The following is a 25,974-nucleotide window of genomic DNA, read 5'->3' as shown; positions in this document are numbered from 1 at the left end:
CAGATTTGTTCATTGACCTTTGCAGTTGCTGGTCAGCGTGTAGAGAGTACAGCAGGATTACAACTTAAAACAAGTGTGATGCAAAAGTGGTGAGCAGATCTCCTGGGCTCTGGGCAGGGATCAAACCCGATTGCTTCCCTCTCGAAAAAGAGATTTGACAGCAAAGAGTTTTTCTCAGATGGCTGACAGATGCCTTTCGCTTTCTCTTCAAGCCCCTTCATTTCCACATTTAAAATGTGCCGGGAGAGTCCACGCTTGTCTGTGAAGATATCGAGCAGGGCTGTGTGATCTTCGGAAAACACAGGCAGGTTTATCAGAAAAGGGGACAGGCGATTTATGGCCTCAGGAAATGGATAAATCACCCCCTTAATATAAGCACTTAGCCTAATTCATATCTGGCTACACAACAAATAAACTGCGGCCCTGATCAGCAATTAGACCTGCTTAAAAGCAGCTTGAGGGAGCTCGTCTTTCAATCAAGTCAAAGGATGATTAGCAGTGACTGGCACTGGACTCAGCACTTAGACAATGAAGGCAGAAGAAAGGCAACTCATTTTGTGATTAACACGTTCCTGTGTGGAGTGATGTGGAGTTGTTTAGAGCGGGCAGCATTCTGAAATCATTTTGTTTGCCTTTTTTGTTCCTCAAGTTATGAAAAAATCAGAAAGTGCTATTGATGATAGCCTGGGCAGTGTGTGTGCAAGACACTTCAAGGAGCAAAGTTGTCGGAACTGAAGACTGAGCCTGGTTTGCAGAAAGCAGGTCATGGGTGAGAGGCAGTGGTGGACAAGACCACAGTTAGAGGCCTGTGCCTGAGCTTGCTTCATCTAGCTGTGCAGTGTCTCTGACTTTCTTTTCAACCTGTAAGCTTTAACCCCTTCATTCCTCATTGAGCTGATTCCAGAGTGGCAGTGACCTTGTAATATTGTGACCTCAGCTGTGAACAGGATTACTGAGCGCTTTAGTGAGGACAAGATCACGAAGACCCTGTTACACTCCAGGTACACTCATGCTAAGTCAGTATTCCTGGTCCTAAGGACCTGCAAAGTCTTCTGTTTCCAGTCTTGGACTCATCAGTCAAGATCCTGAACATGATCTTTAACTGCCTATTGAAGAGTCCTATAAAACACGTAGGATTAGCGCTATACCAGTATTTCTGGTCCTAAGGATCTGCTAGGTCTTCTGCTCAGACTCCTCTCCCTTGGTTGGTGATAGAAAGGCATGCTTAATGACTGAGGTCCAGCAGTTTTGTTCATGAAGCAGTGCTTTGCATTGCTGTCGGTTTTATGGCCTCATTCAACAGAGAGAGCTCACAAACCGCATCGCCGCCCCTGAAAACAAATGAGGTATTCAGTTCACCCCCATTCTTTATTTGACCGGGAAAGACCACCATAAACTCTGCAGATGGTTTCTCGTTTTTACTCAAGTTTATTGAAAATATTTAGCAAACGTAATGCAAAGTGTTCACATGTCATTCTCAGTGGTACAGCGTAGCGCAAGCAGTTAGCGTCATTCATGTATGAGGTCCCGAGAGACGCAGCATGTTCGAAGCATGCAGGGTTATATAGACAGGCTGGGATGAAAGCTAGGTCCCCTGGCGCCCCAATATCCATTGGGGGTGCAGGGAAGCTTTGGATCACACTGGTTTTTAATTGCTCTTGCTCACTGCTCATGTTTTTTCAGAGTTCTTACCATGGTCCCTCCTTCCTTTACTACTAAGTGTCCAGGAAATTAAAGATCAGGGAATTTAATCCAGTTTTACTACCAAAGGAAAGGGTCTTGGGTTGAACAGGCCCTGGCTTATTTAGATGGCACAGTCCTGTCTTGTGCAATACTTTTTTTTCTCCAACTTCTCTTAACTTTTTTCTACAGATGCTGGCACACTTACATTCCTAAAGTTCTAGTCTCTCGACACTTTAGGGTTTCTCAAAGCAGCGTAAAATACTTCCACATTTCCCAACCGCAATGTAGTCGTTTCTCACGGACTCTTAAGCCTTTCTGTAGATGAAATGTGTGAAATCACGGTTTGGCAAGAGGTGATTTCATGGCTGCGGTCACCGCGTTACGCACAATCTCATTTTGGCCCCTAGAATACCCTCCCCACTGTCTCTGCCCCCAGCTGGGGGGCTGTGTGTCAGTCCCACCCTCCCCCGCCGCCGACTTAACATCATCAACTCTTGATCACACAGCCGGGAACTGTATTCTTTAGCGACAGATCGAGAAGCAAAGGCAATTAACATAAATGGATCAAACGGATCAGAACACAGGGGGGGCTGCAGGTCAAAGTATTTGAAGTGGACAGATTGGCACCTCTGCTGCTGTATTAGGAGAGCAGCTCTCCTCCGGAGCAGGATGGCACAACGGGAGAAACAGTGCTTGAGAAGGCCAGTGTCTTTTTCCTGTTGCCTCCTCTTGACGCTTGCAGGCTGACCGAGACCCCCATCTTCAAAACAAACAACGGGTCCATTTTGAAAAACCTGCTCACCCACAGCCATAACATTTCTCTCTAGTTTCTCCATATGAAGTAATTCTTTTGACTTCATACTCCTTAAAAGGGAGCTTCATTTGAGCCATTTTTTTGCCTTTTCTGGATACTGCCCTGAATACTGCCCAGTGAAGAAGACAGGCAGTTGATGTTCCCCCCGCCTTCATCCTCGGATTCAGGACGCGCTGTGGAGTCAAGGCAGAGAGCGGTACTGGTGCCACAGCGCCGTACCAGTAGAAGAACTCACAGGGCACGTGGCGCAGTTTCACAAATGGCACAGAATACATTTCAGTGTCGGCAGATCTCGGCCGTGAAGTCTTCCTGCTGTGGTGAGGGCCCTCTGCAGTCCGAAATAAACAGGCTGGTCCTTGCAGCACCAGTGTTGTATGACAGCAGTGACTCGGTGCTTCATATTTAGGGCTGCCTGAGCTCGGTGTTTCTGATAGGGACGCACCGATACAGAATTCTGGGCCAATAATGAGAACCGATGATTAACAGCTTGTTGTGGCCGATACAGATATCGATAACCGATACTTTTTGGCATTTTTAAAAGCAAGTTTACACTATAATCCATTGCTGTGTAATGAGGGTAAGAAAGCTCAGACTCTGTGGAGACGGCTCATTGATTAAAAATTGGTGAAAAGGTTCCACACACCCAACAGGTTCACTCTGCAGCAGCTGGACTGTAGTCTAGTGCATCAGTGTGCGCACATTAAAACAATTAGCTGTGCAAACCAAAACAGGGTGCCGCGTTATTGGTTGTAATTATTGGCTGTAATTCCAATATCGGAATGACAATAATAATAATAATAATAATAATTATTATTATTATTATTATTATTATTATTATTATTAAATGTTCCCATTTATCGGAGACTAATATATTGGCCTCTGATACATCATGCACCCCTAATTTCTGTCCATCGCTTCGGCCTGCCTTAAATAGTACAAACAGGCCTGTTAACGTGAGCCTTGCAGATTTGCTGCAGTACGCATGGTCAGCTTCTTGAAATCAAGGCGGTCGGTTTGGAAATGTACCTCCTCCGTTCATCTCGGCAGTGGATGGGAGAGGAAGAACTAGCTGAGAAGCAGATGGGATGGATTTGGTATTTGTGTGCCGAGCCTGTTCTGGAAGGTGACGTCGCCTTCAAGGGATATCAGGATAGTGCCAAACTGTCAGCCGTAGGAGGCGGAGAATTGTCCTGCCACCTGGCATGGCCTGCACTGATCACATGTGCATTTCGGCAAGGGGAACCGATTCGTTCGGAATCGGGTGATGCAGCCCAAACCCGGTGACCCACTCCCTCATACGCCCCCAGAGCAGAAGCAAGTGAGTAAAAACAGATCTGCGCTCCTGATTACAGTAATACGACACAATAAGAATGATCAGAAGCCTCACAGCAGCGATGATAATACTACACAAACACCTTTATATGGATAAAATCTTGGCCGAGATTAACACACAATAAGCCTTTCTGAGTTTGCGGAAGTGAAGGTGTCAGGAAAAAAAAAAAAAGAAACTTTGGCAGAGTTGGAATTTGTTGCGTGTTGCGGAAGGAGAAACTGCTACAGCTGAGCTGGCTGGTCCCACTCGGGTCCACTGTGGCTTCTGCTACACTGCAGGTCTGCCCAGGCCTGGGGGTGTTCCCCTATCCCAGATTCCAGCCAGGCCAAAAACAGCTCTGGGTGGGCATCTCTACACATGTTGAACCAGTGAGGAAAGGAAATAATTCCGCATAACCATTTAATTGCAGAGGCGGCAGTGGTGACAGAGTCCCACGTCACTGGTTCACACTTGGCACAATTGTCACGGTGCTACGAATAATCTGTCCCCAAACCGGTTGGTTTGAAACACTGTAGTTCCCGGCATCTCTGCTGTTACATTCTGACTAGATTATGACACAGTGTATCTACAACGGGGAGGCACAGTGGTTAGCATTGCCAGCTCGCAGTGCTGGGGCTCTGGGTTCAATTGCTGGGGTGCTGTCTGTGTGGAGTTTGCATGTTCTCCCTGAATTCACGTGAGTTTCCTCCTGGTGCTCCGCTTTCCTCCACAGTCTAAATGCTGGCAGGTTATTTGGCTTCTGGGAAAACTAGGCCTGGTGGCACTGTCAGTGTCTGTGTGTGTGCCCTGTGATGGACTGGTGTCCTGTCCAGGCTGTATCCTGCCTTGAGCCTCGAGCTTGCTGGGATAGACTCCAGTTCCCCCGTGACCCTGAACTGGTGATTAGAAGATGGGTGGATGTAGACATGATAAATCTGTATAACACTCTTAGTACTGACGTGTGAATTACTTCATGACTCGTTGCCTACATGTTGTCAGACTGGAACACTTGAGAACACAGGAAAGTTTCCCACTGACCAGGCTGCACTGGGCAAGTCTCCTGCAGGAGCCGTCCAGAGTTAATACAACACGTCAGAGTGTGCTGCTAGAGAACATGTTGAAAACGGCCACTCAAAACACAGTCGCGTGGCATGGCAACAATAATAGCGATACGCAATAGCGTTTTTAAAATGATTAAGCCTGTCATGTTCTGCGTTGCCCTAAACATCTGCGTGCAGTGTTTTGCCAGGCATGCGTATCGGGCAAGTCTGGTGGGGGAGGGGGGAGAGGAACTTGGTTCCTGTCGGTTTTTAGCCAGCGAGTGTCGAAGAGCTGATTTGTGCGGACACTGGTGTACCAGAAGAGTGTGGGAACTGACCTGGGAACTGACCTGGGCTCTGCTGTGGCAGAAACACGCCAGCGTGCGAGAGGCAGGCCCGATCAGCCCGGAATGATACCGGGTTGGACGTGACACCCCCCAACACAGAAGATCAGAGAAGGGGGGGGGGGGCAGGCACTGTTTCTGCAGCACCAAAACTACTATAAACCCCCCCACCCCAAGACAAAAGCCCATTTAATCTGTACGCACAGAATACACATTCAAAAATGCCTACTCTCTACCTGTTACGGCACATAGACACGTATCAACCCTGACTCCTTGAGCGCTCACACGCACGCACTATGCTAAAGGACACAGTGTTCGCGCACCCACGACTTTCTGACACCTGTGCCATTTGAACACTTCCACCCCCCTGTTCAGCTAAAACATATCAGTAGGTGAAAACATACGCTGCAAGAAAGCTACTATACACAATCGCACGGACACGGCAAAACTGCATGTACGCAAAGGCAGGGATCCCCAGTCCTGGTTTGGGGTACCCCAACACCTGCTCGTCTTTGCGTCCCAGCCCAGCTCTCAGTTACGCTCCTGACCCCTTGACTGACCCCTTCGATCGACTGTTTTCAGGTCTTAAACATTCCCTTGAACTACTGCGTTTCGTTAGTAACAAAAACACCAACAAAATACAAAATTGCCAACTTTTGGGTCCGAAAACTAAGAATGACCCAGTCGAGCTCTTCCTCCGTTCGGTTTGGGCCCGAATTAGGTGACTCAGCAGGGCTGGGACGCGATCCAGCAGGTGTGTTGGGCCTGCAGGACCGGGACTGGGTCCATTAAGCAGTGCTCACGCACACACGCCGTGAGATGCCAGCGGCCGGGAGACATCGGCACACATAGGCGCCCTTGACACCACCCGCCAGGGGGCAAGCAGACACCCCCAGCTGTCTGCCCCAGAATGAACTACGACTGCTGAAAGACTGAGAGACAGAGAGTCGTGAGCCAGAGGCAGGGCTGTGTCCACAAGAGACGAACTGTCCCTTCTTCAGAACGAGTTCAGATCGTCGCCCACTCATTCATGAAGGAGGTGGGTCGGTGAGTCCACACGCACCTGATCTTGCATTTTGGGGCAGGTGGGGAGGGGGCTGTTGTTTGCTGAGCTGAGTCTGAATACATCCCGAGGGAGGAAGAGAACCTTGAAAGTGACAAGTTGGGGGGGAGGAAGTGAAAGAGGCAGAAAACCTGGAAGGAGATAAATGGAGGGAAAGGCCACTTTCTTTGAAGGCGTTAGCCATCTCCCAGGCTGAGAGAGGTGTGTGCCTGTGGGCAGGGATGAGGGTCTGTTCTGAGCTCCTTAGCCGTCGGTGGCACAATCCATAGAAAGCAAAAGCGACTTATCCATCCATCCATCCATCATTCCTCTTTCGACGTTCTGTCCTGGCAGCTGGTCACTACCAAGCGCAGAGAGTGTGGGGGGAGTGGGCGGTCAGGTGGGAGAGTCCAAAAAGGGTCGACAGCGGGGAGGTGTGGGGAAGTGGGCTTCAGCAAACAGGAGTTGCAGGTTAGATGGAGGGCGGCAGTGCTGTTTGGAAGGAGAAAGGGTGACAGCAAAGACAAGCCAAGCTTCAGTAGACGTCTTCGGGCAGGGCGTAGACGTGCCTGGAAAACAAACACACACACACACACGACAGCCATCACACCCCTTGTAACCACAGCCATGCTGCTGAACGAGACAAGGGCACCACTTATAGACTGGGATCAAACGAGCCAGGACACATGGGCTGCTCTCACGCTGTAAGGCGTTTCGAAATCGAAACACCTGATGACCGGACAAACCGTCCCCATCGGCACTCTGCTGAAGCTCCATCAGAGTTTGTCCCAGTTCTTGGGAAATGCCTTGGGTTCCAAAAACAGTTTGGGGGCATCATGTGCTTGAAATTAGTCAATTAAAAAAAAGGGTGCAAAATATGAACTAACTGTGGTTCTTTTTATTACATATATTACATATTTTGTCACGTATTTAAAATGTGCTTCAGAATAACTAAGGGTGAAATAGTAATGGAGAAATGGAGAAGGGGTCAGGTGGTGAGATTAAATAATCCCTCCCGCCCCTGCCAATCGGGGGACATGACAAAGCAGAGGCTCTGAAAAGCAGATGGTCCGGCACAGTGTGAGACACCACGCTCGTACTCACCAGCAGGCTAGTGGTCAGTCGAAGAACAGGGTGACATTCTTGGTGACCAGTGGGTAATTTGTTAGTTGATGCTCTTAGTGAACAACTGATTATTGGTCAGCTGATGCTCTTGTTGACCAGCAGGTTAGCAGTCAGTCGATGCTTTTAGTAAACAACAGTTTATGGATCACTTTCACAAAAGAAATATGATGTATCTTGCAACATTTTTAATGGCTGGAAAATTCTACGTTGCATTGGCAAATGAAATATTTTGCCAGATGTTCATTGATTGATATTGAAATGCAGTTGTATTACAACAGGCATAAGATTTGTGCCTGCAATATCTGAGAAACAAACATGAACATACTTTCTCAGTGTATGGCTTATGTGCCAATGTTATGTGTAGCTGTGTTTAAATGCACTTCATTTACGTATTCTCCATACCTTTTCAATATTGCTGTCAATATCTAAAATACCCCTTCAGAAACTGTTTTCTTCATGTGTCTGTTCTGTGTGGGATCACTAAATTTGACATGATTATGAACTGTCTGAATGTGTGTTGGAGTATTTGGTATTCACTGCATCAGATCACTTTGGCAGGAATCAGTCTAATAATAATAATAATTGCTTACACTTATATAGTGCTTTTCTGGACACTCCACTCAAAGCACTTTACAGGTAATGGGGATCCCCTCCACCACCCCCAGTGTGCAGCCCCACCTGGATGATGCGACGGCAGCCATAGTGCGCCAGAACGCTCACCACACATCAGCTCTCAGTGGGGAGGAGAGCAGAATAATGAAACCAATTCATAGATAGGGATTATTAGGAGGCCATGATGTGGAGCCTAGAGGTTGCAATACTCTCAGGTGTTTTAAAAAGTCACTTTACAATTGTCCTTCTGACTGGGAGTGATGGAAAGCTGTTGTATGGTACAGCAGTACAGTATTCTTCTGTGCTTATACTCTCTACTTGTCCTGTAGGGGACGGAATACAGGATTTTAGCTCCTAAAAATAACACTTGGTTCCGCTTGCTTAGAGGATATACAGCGCGCTGGATTTTTCCTTCTGCGGTTGAGAGATGAGATTAGGTCTGGGCATTTTATCCCTTGTCTTAGTGTTTAAGGAATTGTTGCGACCTGCGTCCGAAATCTGAGCTCGGGGGGCGTCCCCGGTGTCGCTGGGAAACCTGGTGGCGGGGAGAGATTGAGAACGGCGCGCGGATCGTTTCGGGGTGCACACACAGACACTAAGACAGATGGACATCACGACAATGGTTCTGCCCACACAGAAGACGGCCCCGGAAAGTCCTGTGTATTCTTCATATATATATATATTCCAATGTAAAAATGGCCAGAAAGATACACCGAATAGTGAAAACGCTTTTAATCTCGAAACACTGCATACTGACATTTTACATCTATCAGTATGTATCTGCAAAATAGTTCAATTGTAATGAACATTCACAGCAGCCCTCAGACTACACCTGAAGCACAGGGCGAATGGCAGTCTGCAAACATTCACCACCCTCACGCACTCAACACACACACAAGGTGCGAGAAAGTCAGAGCACCTGGTGAGAGCCCTTGTTAACGCAAGGTGATCATGCAGACTCTACACAGAAGGCTCTCAGGTCAGGAATCTCTAACTGCCACACAACAGCAGCAGCACTGCCCCCTATATTTTCATGTGTAGCTCCTCGTATCTTTCCAGGCCTTTTTTGTATTGCAATACATAAAACATGAAAAGTGATATATATATGGAAAATATACATTGGCGTTTATGTTTCTTTTCCTACGTTGGGCTCACTCCAGCTCTGTCTGTCCAGGCTCTGTGCTCAGAGAGGCAGGTCAGGAACACAGTTCTATACGTTCCTCCCCCCCGGCCTCCCTCACTTGCAAGAGGCTCTGGTCACAGCGCCCCCCAGTGGCCTTCAGGGAGAGGCCTTTGGGAATGAGGCTGGGGCTGGGCTCCGTGCTCCCACCTGGCTCGGGCAGCGGGTGTGAAGCTGGTGATGTCAAATTGGGTCACGGGAGAAGACAAACCATTTCCAATTTGAGCTTCACGCACAGGCATTCGAAACACTGTGGCGCTGAGCTGCGCGTCATTCCCTCAGTACCCACCGGGGGTGGACTGAACAGGCTCTGTGCCTTGGGGGGTGGGGGGTTCACACTTGGGAATCACCACTGGCAATGGCAGTCATCAATACTGGTCATCAATACCTGTCACCAATAGCTGTCAACAGTAGTGGTCATCGATAGCAGTCATTAATAGTGGTCATCCACACCAGTGATCAATACGTCATTAAATAGTTCCAGTCATCAATACTGGACATCAATATCTGTCACTAATACTGGTCGTCAATAGTGGTCAATAATAGCGGTTATCCATACCAGTTTTCAATACTGGTCATCAGTAGTGGATATCGATATCAGTTATTAGATAGGTCCAGTCATCAATACTGGACATCAATAGTTGTCACCAATACTGGTCATCAATAGTGGTGATCGATACTCGTCATTAATAGTGGTTATCGACACCTTTCACCAATACTGGTCATCAGTAGAGGTGCTCAATATCAGTCATTAAAAAGGGCCAGTCATCAATTATGGACATCAATAGCTGTCACCAATACCGGTCACCAGCAGTGGTGATCAATACTGGTCACCAGTAGTGGTCACTAATACTAGTCACCAATAGCGGTCATCAATACTGGTCATCAAGAATGGCAAAGAATCAGCACGAAGTTGCTGATCCCTGCAGCGCTGCCCCCAGCAGTTCCCAGTTAGTGTCCTTTCTGCTGCAATGGACAGGGGCAGAGTGGGTGACCAGGGCCTCCTCTGATTTCACTGAACTAATGGCGCTGGTGATGGCCAAGTGTCAACCCCGCAGTGGGGGGACAATGGCCGGTCGCAGCCTGTGGGAAACCAGAGTTGGGGGGCACCTCAGGTGGGCTAATCGGAGTCACACGATCACTGAGACACACCAGGCATGAATCTCTTTACCAGAAGGGGGAGGGGGTGGGGCTCCATCAAGCCTTGATCATCTGGGACCATGCAGGTAGGTTAGAGTTGTCTGGTTAAATTAAAGCACAGACAAGAAAGAAACAAAAAAAAAAGACAAGAGCAGAGGTCATTGAGATGCACTTTGTAGAACGTCGGCGTGATTAATTAATTAATTGATAGCCAGTTTATTAAGCAAACCCCTTCTTTCCCCACAGTCTTAAGAGAGACTCAGAACACTAAGACTGGGGGGTATCCAACCCTGGCACCCAGATTCCTCTCTGCTACATCACTCCAGCTAAGCCTGAGCTACCCAAGGCATTAATTAACCAATTAAGGATTGGTTCAGTGCTTAGATTAGGGGACGGGTGCCAGGATTGAGGCCCCTGCAACGGGGCTGTAGTGGAATACGATTCGTCTAAGCAGCCCAGTGCTCAGATGGAGTCCAGTTCCTCCAGTCCGGACAGCGGACGGGGACATCCTGAGCTTGTGGAATACTCCTCTCCCGGATCCGAGCTATAGAGGGGGACTGCAGTTCCACCTCTTCAAATGCGAAGATGCTGAGGGGATGCAGTTAAAAAATGTCACGGAGCGCACTGCCTGGACTGGAGCTGTAGGGATGTATCCCAGACTCTCGCCAGGCCCCCGTGGGACACTCGCACTGCAGGTCAAGGCAAGCGTGCTGCCCACCCGGTTGTCCCAGCAGCGCCCCCTTAAGGTCATTAGGAATATTGTTCTCGGTCTCGGTTCTATCTGGTCGTGGAGGAGGGCTTCCAACAGAGAGGGAATTGAGCTGCCAATTTGCGTTTTGTGTTCGAAGGTCCTCCATCTACACACACACACCACTGGGGAGGGGCAAATACCCTGCATCCCTTCTCAACTTGTGGCTTTAAGTAAGCACAGTTAAAACCCTCTACCAGTGTTTTGTGCCAGTAGAAGTTTCTGTTTTTTAGATACTGAAATACTAAAAGCGCTGTATTTATGATGATGAGCTACATACAGGGGGAATTTAAATTGAACCGACACTGAACCCAAATATAATTTCTCGTGGAAAAACACTCGAGGCAAATCACAGCTTTTGCGCCTGAAAGTTAGTTGGTAGGAAGCAGATAATCGGACACTTTCATCATGAATTAAAGAGCCCTGCCATTGTGACAGCAGTGAAGAAAGTTGAATCTACTGGCATAGCTGTAAGAACACACAGCAAACCCAAACCCTGCAAAGGGGGAGCAGCTTGCCCCCAGAATGTCCTGCTCCAGCACTCAGCCAACCACCACACGAGTGTCAGCATTAAGATCCAGAATAATGGTGACAAATACACCCAAGCTACTAGAGCCCTGTGTTGTGGTTGGAGTGTGCTCTGCTTCATGCCTGGTGTTGTGTTGTGACCTTGGCTTGCATTGCATTGAAGCTGAATGTTTCTTAAAATGCTACTAGAAGACCAAGAGGATAAGGCCTTCTTGACTGCCCTCTCTTTCTGTGCTGTAGTTTACAAAGGAAGCCTGGTATATACCTGTAAAACCTGCACCTTGTTCTTTGCTAATTTAGCTTCAGAAACGTGTCATAATGGGAATTCTCACAATGTCCAGCGTGTGAAAATTAACAGTGGGACCACACTGCTACTGGTTACAGCTGAGTGAGTTTTTTTTTTAAAGTTTGCAGCAGATGAGCAACCAGTTTTGCACAATATTGTGTTCTGGGCTCTGCTTTTGATTGATCAATAAAGATGTAAATTTCTGCACATTGTGTCTCTGGCACTTGTACTGTCACATCTGCTGTGGCCAGTATTGTCAGAGAGTGTGCTAATGTTGATATGCAAAGGGAACTTCTGAATATTACTACTGGCCATACGCCCTGCCAGGCAGACAGGTTTGGAAAAGAAAGAGCTCAGTTTTGAGTGCCCCAGGCAGTCGGAAATGCCTTAGTCTGGAAACATCATAGACATTTCCCTTCAGCATGGAATTTCTCAAATTTATTGTCACCTCATAAGCTGGTCATTTTAGAATGAAGATTTGTGGCAACCTGCAAACATCCAGGTCCTGATCTGTCTGCTCTCGATTTCTTTGAACAATAAATTGGTCTGAAAACTTGGAACTGAATGAGGTCTTCATGCACTGCTAATTAAGGGCGACTTCCTGGATGGCAAATGTGCTGACCAGCCCTGGTTTGGAACTGTCTGGATCTCTCTGGAGCACACTTGGGGATCTGCAGTGAGATATTTCACTCACATCTGACTGACGTATTTTCTGTCTCAGTCCGAATGACTGCCAAGTAAAGAAAATGTGCATGAGAAATGTGGGGTAACAAACCAGGAACCTGGGCCGTGAGGTTTGTGCTGCAGTTGAGGAGCTAGTGGTGTGGTATGTCGCAGTATATCTACCACATACCTCCTCACCTCCATCACATAACCTAGTTTTAGAGGCTTTCATGTGTTGGGTCTTCCGGATTTTTTGTAAGCTTACATGCTGGGACACCGAGTTGGTAGGAGATCGAAAGGAAACCAGTCAAGAGACGAGCTGGAGTCATGAGCTCTTTGTTCTCGGCCTGGCCAGTCTTTAAGCATGTCCGTAGGGGTTGCACCTCGTGTCGCGGGCAGTGGTGAGCATTGCTCACAGTGCCGGGGCCCCTGGTTCAATTCCTGAGGTACTGTCTGTGTGGAGTTTGCATGTTCTCCCCCCTTCACTTGGGTTTCGTCCAGGTACTTTGGTTTCTTTCTACAGTCCAAGGGCATTCTCGGAAGTTAATGGGCTTCTGGGTAAATTGGCCCTGGTGTGAGTGTGTGTGGTTCTGTCTGCGTGTGACTTGTGACGGACTGGCGTCCCATCCAGGGTGTATCCTGCCTTGTGCCCATTTCTTGCCGGGATTGACTGCAGCTCCCCCCACGGCCCTGTGCTGGATAAAGTGGTTCAGAAGAGGGAGCTCTGGTGCTGCCTGCAGCTCGTAAGAGCTCAGGCAGACGGAAGTGCTTTGGTCACTGGTGCGTGAGCGACTGTACAGGGCTCTTGCAGTGTCGGCTGCCCTGGCGAAGGTGATTTATCTGGCGGTCCAGACAGCTCTGTTGTGAAATGCAGTACGCCTATTGAGGGGGTCGCGGGGTACAGAGAACAGAGCTCTGCGCGCGCACGCCCCCCACGGACACGTTTCCACTGAGCCGGTGGAGAGGTCCACCCAGGCCAGCTGGGTGAAAGGTTAGGGGTCCCGGCAGCGGTGCGGACCAGCGCCGGGGGGAGACAGAACAGGGAGCGGAAGAGCGAGCGGCGCCTTACTTGGGTCCCTCCTCCGTGCCCCCCTCGCCGTCGGTCTTGCACTCCTCCTCGATCTTCTGCTCGTCCGAGATCAGCTCCTGCTTCTTCTTCCGGCGGATGCACTTCACCACCACCATGGACAGGATCAGCACGGCCAGGAACCCCCCCACGGAGGCGCCGATGATCACCGCGATGGTGGAGTCCCGAGGTGGGGGCACTGCGGGGGGGAGGGGGGCCGCTGGTTACCGGAGTGCAAACCAGGGGGGCCCATCTGGCTACCCTGTGATAGGAGGCAGCCAGCAGACCTGAAGCGCATCGGCTTCGACAGTAAGGTAGGGCTGCTTGTTCCAGCCCCCCGCAACCCCTTTGCGTAACGAAATGCCTTCCGGTCTGGGTTTTGAATGCACCTCCACGTCGTTCCCACTTGTGTCCCCTGGTTCCTGTTCTACTCAAGATTTATAAGTCTTTACATTGCTAATCGCACGTCTAAAGCCTGAGCAAAAGTCTTTCACGATTCAGTGTTGATTTAGAAATGGAGTGAGATAACATAAATAATATTGTATTATTTCAACATTTGTATTCATGATAAAGCAATGAGGGTGAAACAATGGCGCAGTGGTGAGCATTGCTGCCTCACAGTTCTGAGGCCCTGGGTTCAATTCCTGGGGTGCTGTCTGGGTGGAGTTTGCATGTTCTCCCCCGTGTTCACATGGGTTTCCTCTGGGTGCTTTAGTTTCCACCCACAGTCCAAAGACATGCTGGCGGGCAATTTTGGGCTTCTGGGAAAAGTGTGAGTGTGTGTGTCTGTGTGTGTCCTGTGATGGACTGGCGTCCTGTCCAGGGTGTACCCTGCCTTGCACCTGTTACTTGCTGGGAAAGACTCCAGCTCCCCCGTGACCCTAAACTGGATGAAGCAGTTCAGAAAAAGGACAGATGGATGGACACTGATGAGCCTCATTGCCTGAGAGAGATTACAGTTACTGAGCTTTGCAGTATAGAGACCTGGCTGGAAAACAGTTGTTCACCTACATTACAAAATATAAGGAAATACTTTTTAGAGCACTGTATACATAAATATGAAAATTTTATATTTAAATACAGGATATATTAATTTCAGGCGGTCCCACTGTGTCCAGAAGCACCTGGGCTTGCGAATGTGAAAAACTGATCTTCATTGTCTGGGTTTATTTATAGGCACTATACCTTCCTTTAAAGCTCAAATCGATCATCATTAAGAGATCATTAAGCAATCGAGTGCCCTTTCCTTCCTCATGGTGATGCATGTTAAAAGCAAAAATAATTCAATTGCCATCCATTTTCTCACCGCTTCTTCCAGTTCAGGGTTGGGGGGGCAGCCAGAGCCTATCCCAGCTGTCCCAGAAAGCAGCAGGCGTAGGCAGGCTACAGCCTGGACAGGACACCAGTCCATCACAGGACACACACACACACCAGGGCCAGTTTTCACAGAAGCCAATTAACCTACCAGTATATCTTTGGACTATGGGAGGAAACTGGAGCACCTGGAGGAAACCCACATGAACCTGGGGGGAACATGCAAACTCCACACAGACAGCACCCCAGGTCCGGATTCAAATCCAGGGCCCCAGCCGCGAGGCAGTAATGCTAACCAGTGCACCGCTGTGCCACCCTTCAAATGCCACATTTCTTTGACTTCATGACGGTGTGATCGCTTTACGTAGCCGGGATTTATTCTGCGATCTTGTGAAGGCAGCTGTGCGTGAGCTGATGGTTCTAAAGTCTCGTTGTGCGACAGTGTCGGCGCTAGGAGTCCGTGACGCTGGACTGTCTCCCTCCACGGGGCAAGAGCACCGTGCACCAGCACCAGACTTGTACGGTGCTCCACGCTAATCTAGTCACGCAAAAGCTTGTTTTAGGTCCTTTTTATCTGATTTAGCCACTACAAACCTGACAAGCAAGGTGGGATTATCGTTTCTATCCTTTCTTTTGTTTAAAAAACAGTGATAAAGGGGAGATTTATTTCAGACAGTTTCACTGTTTATTATTGTAGGATTCTGACGAACTCCTCTCTTAGTTATGTGCTACTGCTTCAAGGATTGTTCAACTCAATATCTAACGCCAGTTGAATACAATGTAAAAGTTGCTTAAAAGTAAGTTAATTACTAAACTGACTGTCATCCGAAGAAACTTATTATCTTATTTCGCTGTTGGGGATCGCGCTCAAGCTCTATAGGCTGTGTCTCACGGGATTTAAACCACATTTTTGTACTTCCAAAGTTCAATGAATGCTTCAGCTGAGTAATGTAGCAGTACCCTATTTAATACAGGCAGTCCCACTAACGACTTCTTCTCAGACACAGTTTCCTCGCTCACACCCAGTCCAGACAGCTGTGCCTCCATGCAGCGGAAAACGAGCTCGCCAGGAATCGATAGCTGTCTCCTCTTTCTTCCTCATTGGTTAAATACCACTTTTTAAAGGCTGGCCGATCCATAAGAGCAACACCGCCGAGACCCAGCCTGGGCGCAATATAAAAATCTGTTTTCAATCCGTGTTTTGCGAGTCTTGCGGCAGGCGGGCGAGCAGGTTTAACCTGATATTGGGAAATTCAAGAACAGTCCTTGCGCTGCTGTGTCTAGTTTGGCCAGAGCTTCTGCAGTCAGATCTGACCAACGCGCAGAGAGGCCCTGACTCGCTCAGAAATTTAAACAAAGCTGCATCGTTAGATTTGCAGGGGACCAAGGTGAGCACAGTCTGACTGTTTCGTGGCTGCAGTTGCCTAACTGTGTCCTAAATACAAAACATTCAATGGAAAGAACTACATTGCTAACAGCTGGTATGTTATTCCTATACAGATGCCCCGACATGACTGTGTTGTCTAACCTCCTGCAGCCTTTAGACCAGTACACAGTACTGCACCTGCGAGTAAGACGTTACTTCAGTAACTCTTTACTGTAAACTGTTTGAATTTTACAGCACGTGGTTACTGGTAAAAGTGTGGAATCAAATCAGAATTAACAAATGATGCATTTAGGACTAAGATTTGAAAGCGCTTCTTTACACATAGAGAGGCAGGGGACTGGAACTAGCTGTCCAGCCATGTGGTCGAAAGGTCCCCCCATGTTGCCTTGCTATCTTTTAGATGCAGGCAGGGAAACTGTAATCATGGGTAAAGAAACGAAGGATGCTTCTTTGTTACAGTGTAAAGACTGTCTCGGTGGGTGCAGCTGCAGGTGAGGGAAGCTAGTTCTGGAAAATGGGAACAGGCGGAGGAGAGGGTGGGAGTCTGCACCAGTCTGTTCTCTCCACACTGCGGTGGAGGCAGCACACAGCAACAGAGCAGTCTCTGAACCTGCATGTTCAGCCCTTCTGTTTAATTAAGTCAGTTCCATCCATGCATTTTCTAACCGCTTCTTCAGATTCAGGGGCCTGGGGGTGCTGGAGCTTATCCCAGCACATGGCAGGATACACCCTGGAAGGGACGCCAGTCCATCACAGGATACACCCTGGAAGGGACGCCAGTCCATCACAGGCCACACATACACCGGGGACAGTTTTCCCAGAAGCCAATTAATCCACCAGCATGTCTTTGGACTGTGGGAGGAATCCTGAGCACCCCACACGAACACGGGGAGAACATGCAAACTCCACACAGACAGCACCCCCAGGAATTAAACCCAGGGTTCCAGTGCTGTGAGGCAACAATGCTAATCATTGGGCTGCTGTGCTGCCCTCTGTCATTTGTTAATGTCAAAACTAAAAATATACTACGTTTAATGGCACTTACACATTTCTCAAAGTTGGTAGTGACTTTAAGTGATCATGTTCCGTTAGCTGTAAAGGCTCACTCTGTTACACCCTCTCCCCCTCCCCTGACCACATCTGGAACTGATCCACAGCTGCTCTGTGTAGACACATCTGGCTCACCGGCTTCTCTGTGCTCCTCAGAGCTGAACGCTTTGTGCTCCTGGCAAGGAGGGATGAAGGCATGACGCTGTACTCCCACAGTTTAATAAAATAATAAAACGCCATCTGTAAACATACCTATTTTTACACTTCGGAAAGAGAGAAAAGGCAGAGCTAGCATAAAAGCCGTGGGGAGGGTTGATTAATCACGCACACATTAAATAGGACACTCTGGAAGCTGCTGTTCGTTGTTACACAGAAATGAACCTATTAGCAGTGCACTTCTCTTCTGCACCAAACTTCGATGACTGCACTTCACTCGCGTTTTGAAATGTTCCTCATTCCCTGCTCCTGGAGAAAAGGAACGCATCAGTCGTGTACAGGTGGCGAGATGATCGTGGGTTTGGTGCACGGATTCTAAGTATACAGTGGTATGCAAAAGCTCTATCAAATTGCATGTTAACGCAAACTGTGCAGGATACAAACCTAAACATGACCTTTTTTCTTCACATTTTAATGCACAATCTTTCTATCAAATTTAACAAACCGAAAAATGGTGCGAATGACACTTTTGCTCTATATAACTCTATATAAATCTGCAGCTTTCAATGTGGCACAGGAGCTGGACAGCAGCTCTCAGAGCTGTGAAACCTCTCGAATGCCCCCGGGCTGACTCACCCTCCGTGATGACCACTAGGTTGATGACCCCATGACCCTGCTGTCTGTCGGGGGGGTTGCGCACGAAGCAGTTGTAGATGCCCTCGTCGAAGGTCTGCACGTCGGAAATGGTCACCGACACGTCGTTCTTTTCCAGGTTCCCCGAGAACTTGACCCGGTCCTCAAACTGAGCCGTGGGCAGGGCGGTCATCTTGTGCTTGTAGGTCATAAACTGGCGCCGGGACAGAGAGGGAGAGGGGTGAGCCCAGGGCCACACTCGCCCCGAAACTGCGATCTGCTGTGAGCTGTTAACGCCCTGCGCCATCCGGCTGCAATGAGTGCGCAACAGTTCCACACAGAACGGCAAGAGGCATCGGCCAACTGAGTCTGTGCCAAAGTCATTGATGAATACGCCAGGCCCTGTGATTGAATTTCTACATCAAGAATGGCTAGATGGTTAGAGAATATGTAGGAGTTTGTGCATGCTCTGTTTTGTGCTTTGTGCTGAGTGGTGACTACATGCACTCCTCCTGTTCTCGTGCTATAGGGTTTTGTAGACGGAAGCATGGTTACTCACCATCTCCTCTGTGTCGTTGTATGTTGACTGGTACGTCCAGTTCATACCAAACTTGTTGTTGTCCACCTTGTAGCATGAGGTGAAGGCACAGCCCAGGCGGACTGTGGAGCCATTGAGGGCATTCAGCTTGTGGCTCACCATCACCTCCATCGAGCTCACCGGCGAGCCTGGAGGACAGAGCATGTGGAGGTGACTGACAAATCTGATTGCTACAGCGCAGCACCAAGCACACACAGCTGGTCACTACAGTGCAGCGCCAGGGAGACCGAGCTGGTCACTACAGTGCAGCGCCAGGGAGACAGAGGTGAACTCAAGGAAACATTTTGGGATTTACAATACAAGATGCAAGAGCTTATATCACTCTGGACATTAGACGCAGGTATTTCAAGCTTGTCAGCATACACATTCCTTTTATGAAAATTTACCATGTTAAATTTGCCATAATAGTTCAGCACTTTTACTGTAATTTTAACTTTCTTTTGCTTCCTATGGTTTCAATATTCACACTGCATAAGGTACCATTTTTAAACAGTGTGCTACAGTAAAAAATAACCATAGTAAACCTTATTCCTTAGGTTAGCTTTCACAGATGTGGAGTGAAAATAAATATAACCCTTTGTTGTTCCTATCAGTACAAGATTGTGTAGCTCATATAACCCAGCATGGATTGTACTGGTGAGGAATGGGAGTCTTCTGTTTCCCTGTGGTCATTCCCAGCTCTCTGTGCTCCAGTGACTGTGCATCAGCAAGCATTGATGTGCTACACTGCGAGAGAGAGAGAGCTGACTGTTTAAATTCCCCCGTGCTGTCTGCCTGTGGGCGTGGTTTTTACCGCGGCACAGTTCCTGTGCTGCAGTTGGTTTGGAGTTTCTGGACAGAGTCCCAGTGCTGCTGCTGCAATTCAGTACAGTATCTGAGGCAGGAGCAGGATAAGCAACAGCAGCAGCAGCACTGATCAAAGTGGAGCCCCTCCCCCCTCCCCAATGCTGTAGACTCAGTGTTATCTCAATTCCTCACCTGTCCCCTGTGCTGTAGACCCTGTGTTCTCTCAGCTCCCCCCTGTGCTGGAGACCCTGTGTTGTGCTTTAGACCCTGTGTTCTCTCAGTGCCCCCCTGCGCTGTAGACCCTGTGTTCTCTCAGTGCCTCCCTGTGCTGTAGACCCTGTGATCTCTCAGTGCCTCCCTGTGCTGTAGACCCTGTGATCTCTCAGTGCCTCCCTGTGCTGTAGACCCTGTGTTCTCTCAGCGCCCCGCTGTGCTGTAGACCCTGTGTTGTGCTGTAGACCCTGTGTTCTCTCAGCTCCCCGCTGTGCTGTAGACCCTGTGTTCTCTCAGTGCCTCCCTGTGCTGGAGACCCTGTGTTGTGCTGTAGACCCTGTGTTCTCTCAGCGCCCCGCTGTGCTGTAGACCCTGTGTTCTCTCAGCGCCCCGCTGTGCTGTAGACCCTGTGTTCTCTCAGCGCCCCCCTGTGCTGGAGATCTGGCGTTCTCTCAGATCGTCCCTGTGTTCTCTCAGTTCCTCTCCTTCCTATCTAGTTTATCAAAGGATCTCATCCAGCTGTTTCCCGAACAAAGCCAGGGTATCGGCTTTCATCCACGTCTGCGTAGCTTGTTCTACAATCCCACTGCCCTTTGTGTATTTCTAGGACACATTCTTTCTGTGTTGGTTAAATATACTTCCATTCTATATGCTGTATGCATTTTTTAACAGTGTTTTAGTCTTGATAAGAAAGCACAGGAGGCTGGCTGCTTCTTACTCACACAGGGATATAAAAAGCCATTTGTACGAATCTCAGAGCTGAGCTTTATTGAACCAAACTTTCTGTCTTTTTGTCCTCTATTGGCTACAGCAACACTGCAGACTGTAGGCATCCTATACACACACTGCCATGTATACGACCTATCCAGCACCGAGGATCGGGGAATGGATATCTGCAGTGTCTCCAAAGGGGTAAATGAGATCCATCACTTGCTCATACCAGCACGAATCTGGACGCCAAGGGTGAGACTGGGAACAGTGCCCTTGGAAAAAAGTTCATTTCGCTTCTCACCCCTACGTACCCCAACCCAGCCACCCCCCTTTACAACGTGAAGTGGATCTGCTGTTCAGAAAGGTTCGTGTCCGACCTGCAATTCTGAATCCTGACCCACTGACGGCTCCCACAGTGAGCCCTGTGAGCCAAATAAAATACTGCAGTATGGCTCCCCCTCCCACCCCTCTCTTTTTGAAACCCAAGGTCATTAGAATAAAGCAAAGCAGAGCGCTGCGCACCACACAGCAGGCCCACCGACAGACGCGCCGTACTGTCACATCCTTGTTCTCACGGACACGCACTCTGCAGAGCAGCTGAGCAGCAGCATCACAGCAGAGGCACCCCGTCTTTGAAGATTGCCACACATCTGTACACGCTGATGCACACGTGTGGACTGGCGCATGTATGCAAAGTCAATAATGACACATGCCTCCCTCCCACACTTTCGTACACACATCGCAGGCACAGTCGGTCCCGACGTGGCTTGTGTTTAACATCCATATATGTAAATGATCAGGGAAGGAGCTCTATTGCTCCGTGATGTTCATCCAGTACAGGTGCTCGGCCAGTACAGGTGTTCAGTCAGTATACATGCTTGGCCAGTACAGGTGCTCGGTCAGTATGTGTGTTCAGTCAGTACGTGTTCAGCCAGTACAGGTGCTCGGCCAGTACAGGTGCTCGGCCAGTACGTGTGTTCAGTCAGGATGGGTGCTCAGCCAGTACGGGTGTGCAGTCAGTACAGATGCTCGGTCAATACAGGTGCTCAGTCAGTACAGATGCTCAGTCAGTACGTGTTCGGCCAGTACGCGTGTTTTCGGCCAGTATGCGTGTTCAGTCAGTACATATGGCTCAGCACGTACGGGTGCTCGGACAGTACGGGTGCACAGTCAGTACAGGTGCTCAACCAGGATGCTTTCATATGGGACAGACTGCCAGGGCGGTGAGCCTGCAGTACACAAGTTCAAGCCCTGTGTCGGGGTGCTGTCAGTGCTTTAAGACACTTGCGTTTTCCTTCCAATTGTCTGCTACTGCATTGGGTTTAAAATTGTTTCCTGCAGGATGTTAACCACTCCGCTTGGTATTGAACTATTTAAACATGCAGGCCCACTGGAGAGTTTTCAGTCTGGCAGAATATACATATAGTTCATATTCTGTACATTTGTGTATCACTGTAGTTAAGGAAAGCAGTCACTACACATTTGTCAGATCCTTGAGCGATCAAGATGAATATGACTACTGCAGAACTGCAGCGTACAGGACTGCACCGTTCCTACAGGACTGCAATGTCCCTAGAACAGAACACCCAGAGGAAACCCACACGAACACAGGGAGAACATGCAAATTCCATGCAGGGGTTTTATCCAAAAGCAATGTAGATTTGTACCCTTTTATACAGCTGGAACCTTTGAGGTGTATCTTACTCAAGGGTATGACAGCAGTGTTACATTTGGCATTTGAACCCACAACCTTCGAGTTACAAATACAAAGCCATAACTACCACGCCATACTACTGCTGGGGTTACAGTACATACAGATGTATACTACTTCTCTTCACACTGCCTCAAGGTGAAAACAGTGCAAATCCAGTGTGCAAATCACAGAAACTGGCAACAAAGCAGATTTTAAAACTATTCCACTACGCAGGAATCTAACTGCAAACCTGCTTTTTGCAGAATCTCCCCTTTGAGTGAAGTTTATCGTGTCTGTCTCAGGGGCAGGAGGTTCCTGGTTCAAAAGTCTGCTGCAGACTCGTTTTATAAGAATCCAGATTGATCCTCTACAGCTGGGGGTCCACTTGCGGTTTATTGCAATGTCATGCAGAGAGCGGCACACGTGGAGCTAGTGACCTCTAGTGGTCAGATTGGGCATTCACGCAAGCACAGTGTTACACAATGCGCTCTTCAGAAGATGGTCCTAGCTTGGTTCTCTGCCAGCGGGATGATAAGTCGTCAGTCTGAGCTGACCGGATTCTTTAGAAGTACTTGAAATCAAGATGGTCTGCACGGCCCCCGCTCTTAAGAGTGTCCCTTTGCAGTTCAGAACCAAGTACAGCTTTGGTTTCAAAACTAGCACATATATAGCCCGTTTGCACTCCCAAAACCTAGGAGGAATTCTTTACGATTACCGATTTGCATTTCGCAAACAACGTGGCTTAATAAAGTCTAATCCTCTGAATCGAACAAAGAAAAACTAGGGGGCAATGACTGTGGTACGGCTGATTTTAGAGAGGGGCGGTTCTGATGCTGTGCATCATCACGCCGCTTGATTTGTTTTTTTGAGCTAGTCGCCTTTCAGCCACCTGTTTCTTAATCACTGCCGGTGTTCATTTATCCACGCGGAGCTCTCCTCGGGGCTGAGATCTGGACCCTGTCCCACCCTCTCCCTGACTAACTTTTCCACCCGCACAGAACCGTGCCTGCCCGCAGCAGACGGGGCGAGAGCGCGCGTTGTCTCTGGCGTGGATCACACCACGCGTGGAACTCGTCATCCGTGTGGCTTCAAAGTCCATATGGTCTCCGAGACCCTGGGGGAAACTACTCGACCAATTCCACATTACGACGTGGGCCTGAAACCCTTCTCCCTCAGTTTTCTCATAATGTAACACCGGACGCGTCGCTCACAACGCCACACACCCGTTGTATCTACAGAATTTTCCTCTCTCTTCTCGTTCTGCATTACGAATTAGCAGTGAAAAACAATAACTGGACAGCAGAGGTGCAGTTTCTCATTACAATACCCCCCCTCCCCCCTCCCAAACCAGTTTATAGATAGATAATACTTTATTAATCCCGTAGGGAAACTGATGTGTTACAGCAGTCCAGCCCAAGACAAGCAAAACAGACATCAGAATAGTTATAAAACAAAAGACAAACAAGATAAATAAAAATAAATAAGTACATAGGTGTGTGCAAAATGTGCTGATCATAGTCACTGTAAAAACAATAAAATATGTGCAAAATGTGCATAGGTTTATACAGACTGATTGTCCAAAAAGTACAATGGAGTAAACATGCTGTCCATAGAGGAGCAGATGAAGGGCTAGCAGTCCCAGCCTAGGGCAGCGTTCTACACCCTGACAGCCGCCGGGAGGACAGACCTGCGGAAACGTTCCCTTGAACACCGGAGCTGGAGCAGCCTGTTGCTAAATGTGCTCCGCTGCCCAGTAACAGTCCCATGAAGCTTTTTCGCAGTGTTATGTGCAGTTGCGCGAATACCGTGCCTTGGGGGGGGGCAATTTCTGACCCTTCCGTACAAGTAACCTTTCCGCATTCAGCTTCTCCCGAGTGCCCGTCGGCACCGGCCTCGTCCGTTATAATCCCAGGATGCCCAGCGCCCGCCAAAATAAACTACACAGTCGCTCTAACAGCAGTAGAATAAAATCACGGAGAGATCTCAAGTAGGCAGCAGCAGGTGCTGTCGTAGCCTTAATTCTCGTGAAAGGATTAAAAGCACGCCCCCTTTCGGAGCAAGAATGAAGAGCCGCTGTAATACCGGCCGGCCCAGCTGTGGCTGCAGATGTGTGGCTATGACGTCACCGGCCGCAGCGCAGCGCGAAAGCCGCAGGCTGAGAACAAATCGATAGCGCCCGTATTTATGGGCGGCGTGTTACGACAACGCGACGATAGGGCTCGGGTAGCGGACGAGGCCGGTGCCGACGGGCACTCGGGAGAAGCTGAATGCGGAAAGGTTACTTGTACGGAAGGGTCAGAAATTGCCCCCCCCCCTCCCCCCAAGGCACGGTATTCGCGCAACTGCACATAACACTGCGAAAAAGCTTCTATACAATCCGCCTGTGCTACATACCAATACAATCTGCACTCCTGGGCGTGGGATTGATGCAGTGTGCGTGGGTGTGGGCGCGTTTGAACGATGCCACGCTAAAACCATGATCCGCTTTTTCAATTTATTGGTCATATGCGGGCGGAGTCCCAAAGCACAGCTAGGTGCGGTAGGTGAGCCGCTACCTGCAGGCTGTGGCGGAGAGGAGGGAGGAAGAGGAGGAGGAGGAGGAGGGGGAAGATTAGCGAAAGCTCCCGTTTCATTTCTCCTGCGGCTCTCTTTCGCCGTGAAACCGCACACTCGCACACACCATCTCTCCGATAACAATCCTCTATATAATTATATAGCGTCCTTCCCCCACCCCCGTCTCCCTTCCCAGACACTCGCAAAACAAGACTCCCAGAAACGTCAGCCCAGACCAACACCAGTCCGTTTGCAACATCGCCTAAAAAAAATGCCTCTTCTCGGCATCCGATAGAGCAGATAGCGGTTCTTGTTTTTTCCGTACTCACCCAAGATAAAAATGACAACGAGTCCTACAGAGCGCAAGTTGACTGCGTTCATCCATGAGCTGGCTCGCAGTTGGAATGATGCCGACATTTTGTTGTTGGATTTTTATTCTGCTGGATTGATTGTTTTTTTTTTTTTGTTGCTGTTTTATTTCGTTTTCGTTTGTTTGTTTGTTTGTTTTTTTGGTGGTGTGAATTTTTTTTTAAAGAAAAAACGGCGAAAGAAAAAAAATAGGAATATTGTGGGGGGATTTTTCAGGGCTATAAAATGGCTGGCAGTGTCTGTAGCAAGAGAAGGGATTGATTTTACGTTTGTGGGTGCTCTCGGAAGGAAGCGGAAGGGTGAGATTTTAAATTGTGGCTGGCGGGCTCTCTCTCTCGGATGCTGTTTCTCCCACTCCTCTTACACACAGACCGGGTGCTGCAAGCGCGATTTCCTACCCACTTAGATCGTAGAATTATTGCTCTACACTATGTATAAATAATCATGATTCCGTGCACTTACAGTATATAGCGCTTTTCTGGACACTCCACTTAAAGCTCTTTACAATATCGGCACTGATCACAAGCTCCAATATGTGTATGCTAATACGATAGAAATCGGGGCAGCGTGGTGGCTCAGTGGTCACTTTTGCTGCCTCGCAGCACTGGGACCCTGGGTTCAATCCCTGGGGTGCTGTCTGTGTGGAGTTTGCATGTTCTCCCCCATACCCGGGTGGTTTCCTCTGGGTGCTCTGGTTTCCTGCCCCAGCCCAAAGACATGCTGGGGGGGGTTAATCAAGTCAATGAACCAAGAGGATTTCTTCCGGGTGAACAGTGAACCGCGAACCAAGCTTCAACTAAGTGGAAGTGCACTTCAAACCGAGAACTCTTCTTTACACAAAGGGTTGTGGGAGTGTGGGGCAAGCTACCCGCCCATGCTAAGCCAATAGCCTGGTTTCTTTGGAGAAACGACTGCACGAGACACTCCA

The 25,974-nt window shown here is 48.7% G+C and overlaps 2 protein-coding genes across 4 annotated transcripts in view; one reads left to right on the top strand and one right to left on the bottom strand.

Annotated features, from left to right (window-relative positions):
* The window catches only part of tmprss4a (transmembrane serine protease 4a), a 107,816-nt gene that overhangs the window by 75,945 nt on the left and 5,897 nt on the right, over positions 1-25,974 (top strand). Inside the window, exons 15-16 of one of the 2 annotated variants that reach the window (XR_015930221.1) lie at positions 18,756-19,061; positions 20,532-20,795. The exons of the other annotated variant lie outside the window; for it this stretch is intronic. The gene's annotated coding sequence lies outside the window, so the exon portion shown is untranslated. The remainder of the gene's footprint in view (positions 1-18,755; positions 19,062-20,531; positions 20,796-25,974) is intronic. 2 annotated transcript variants of the gene reach the window in all.
* scn2b (sodium channel, voltage-gated, type II, beta) lies at positions 1,406-25,320 on the bottom strand. Of its 2 annotated transcripts, XR_015930223.1 has the most exons (6): positions 25,007-25,320; positions 18,683-18,849; positions 18,127-18,337; positions 13,587-13,782; positions 10,324-10,393; positions 1,406-6,804 (listed from the first exon to the last, which is right to left on the bottom strand). XR_015930223.1 is itself a non-coding variant. In XM_088619543.1 (5 exons), exons 1-5 carry the CDS (start codon positions 25,092-25,094, stop codon positions 6,771-6,773), a joined length of 696 nt encoding a protein of 231 aa, XP_088475669.1. In that variant the 5' UTR covers positions 25,095-25,320; the 3' UTR covers positions 1,406-6,770. The 2 variants fall into 2 exon arrangements, 1 of the variants encoding a protein (XP_088475669.1); XM_088619543.1 differs by lacking the exon at positions 10,324-10,393.

Source organism: Lepisosteus platostomus, chromosome 25 (assembly GCF_059453375.1).
Source record: "Lepisosteus platostomus isolate fLepPlt1 chromosome 25, fLepPlt1.hap1, whole genome shotgun sequence".
NCBI lineage: Eukaryota > Metazoa > Chordata > Actinopteri > Semionotiformes > Lepisosteidae > Lepisosteus > Lepisosteus platostomus.
Note: the sequence above shows the minus strand (reverse complement) of the source record. Positions and strands in the feature narration are given on the sequence as shown.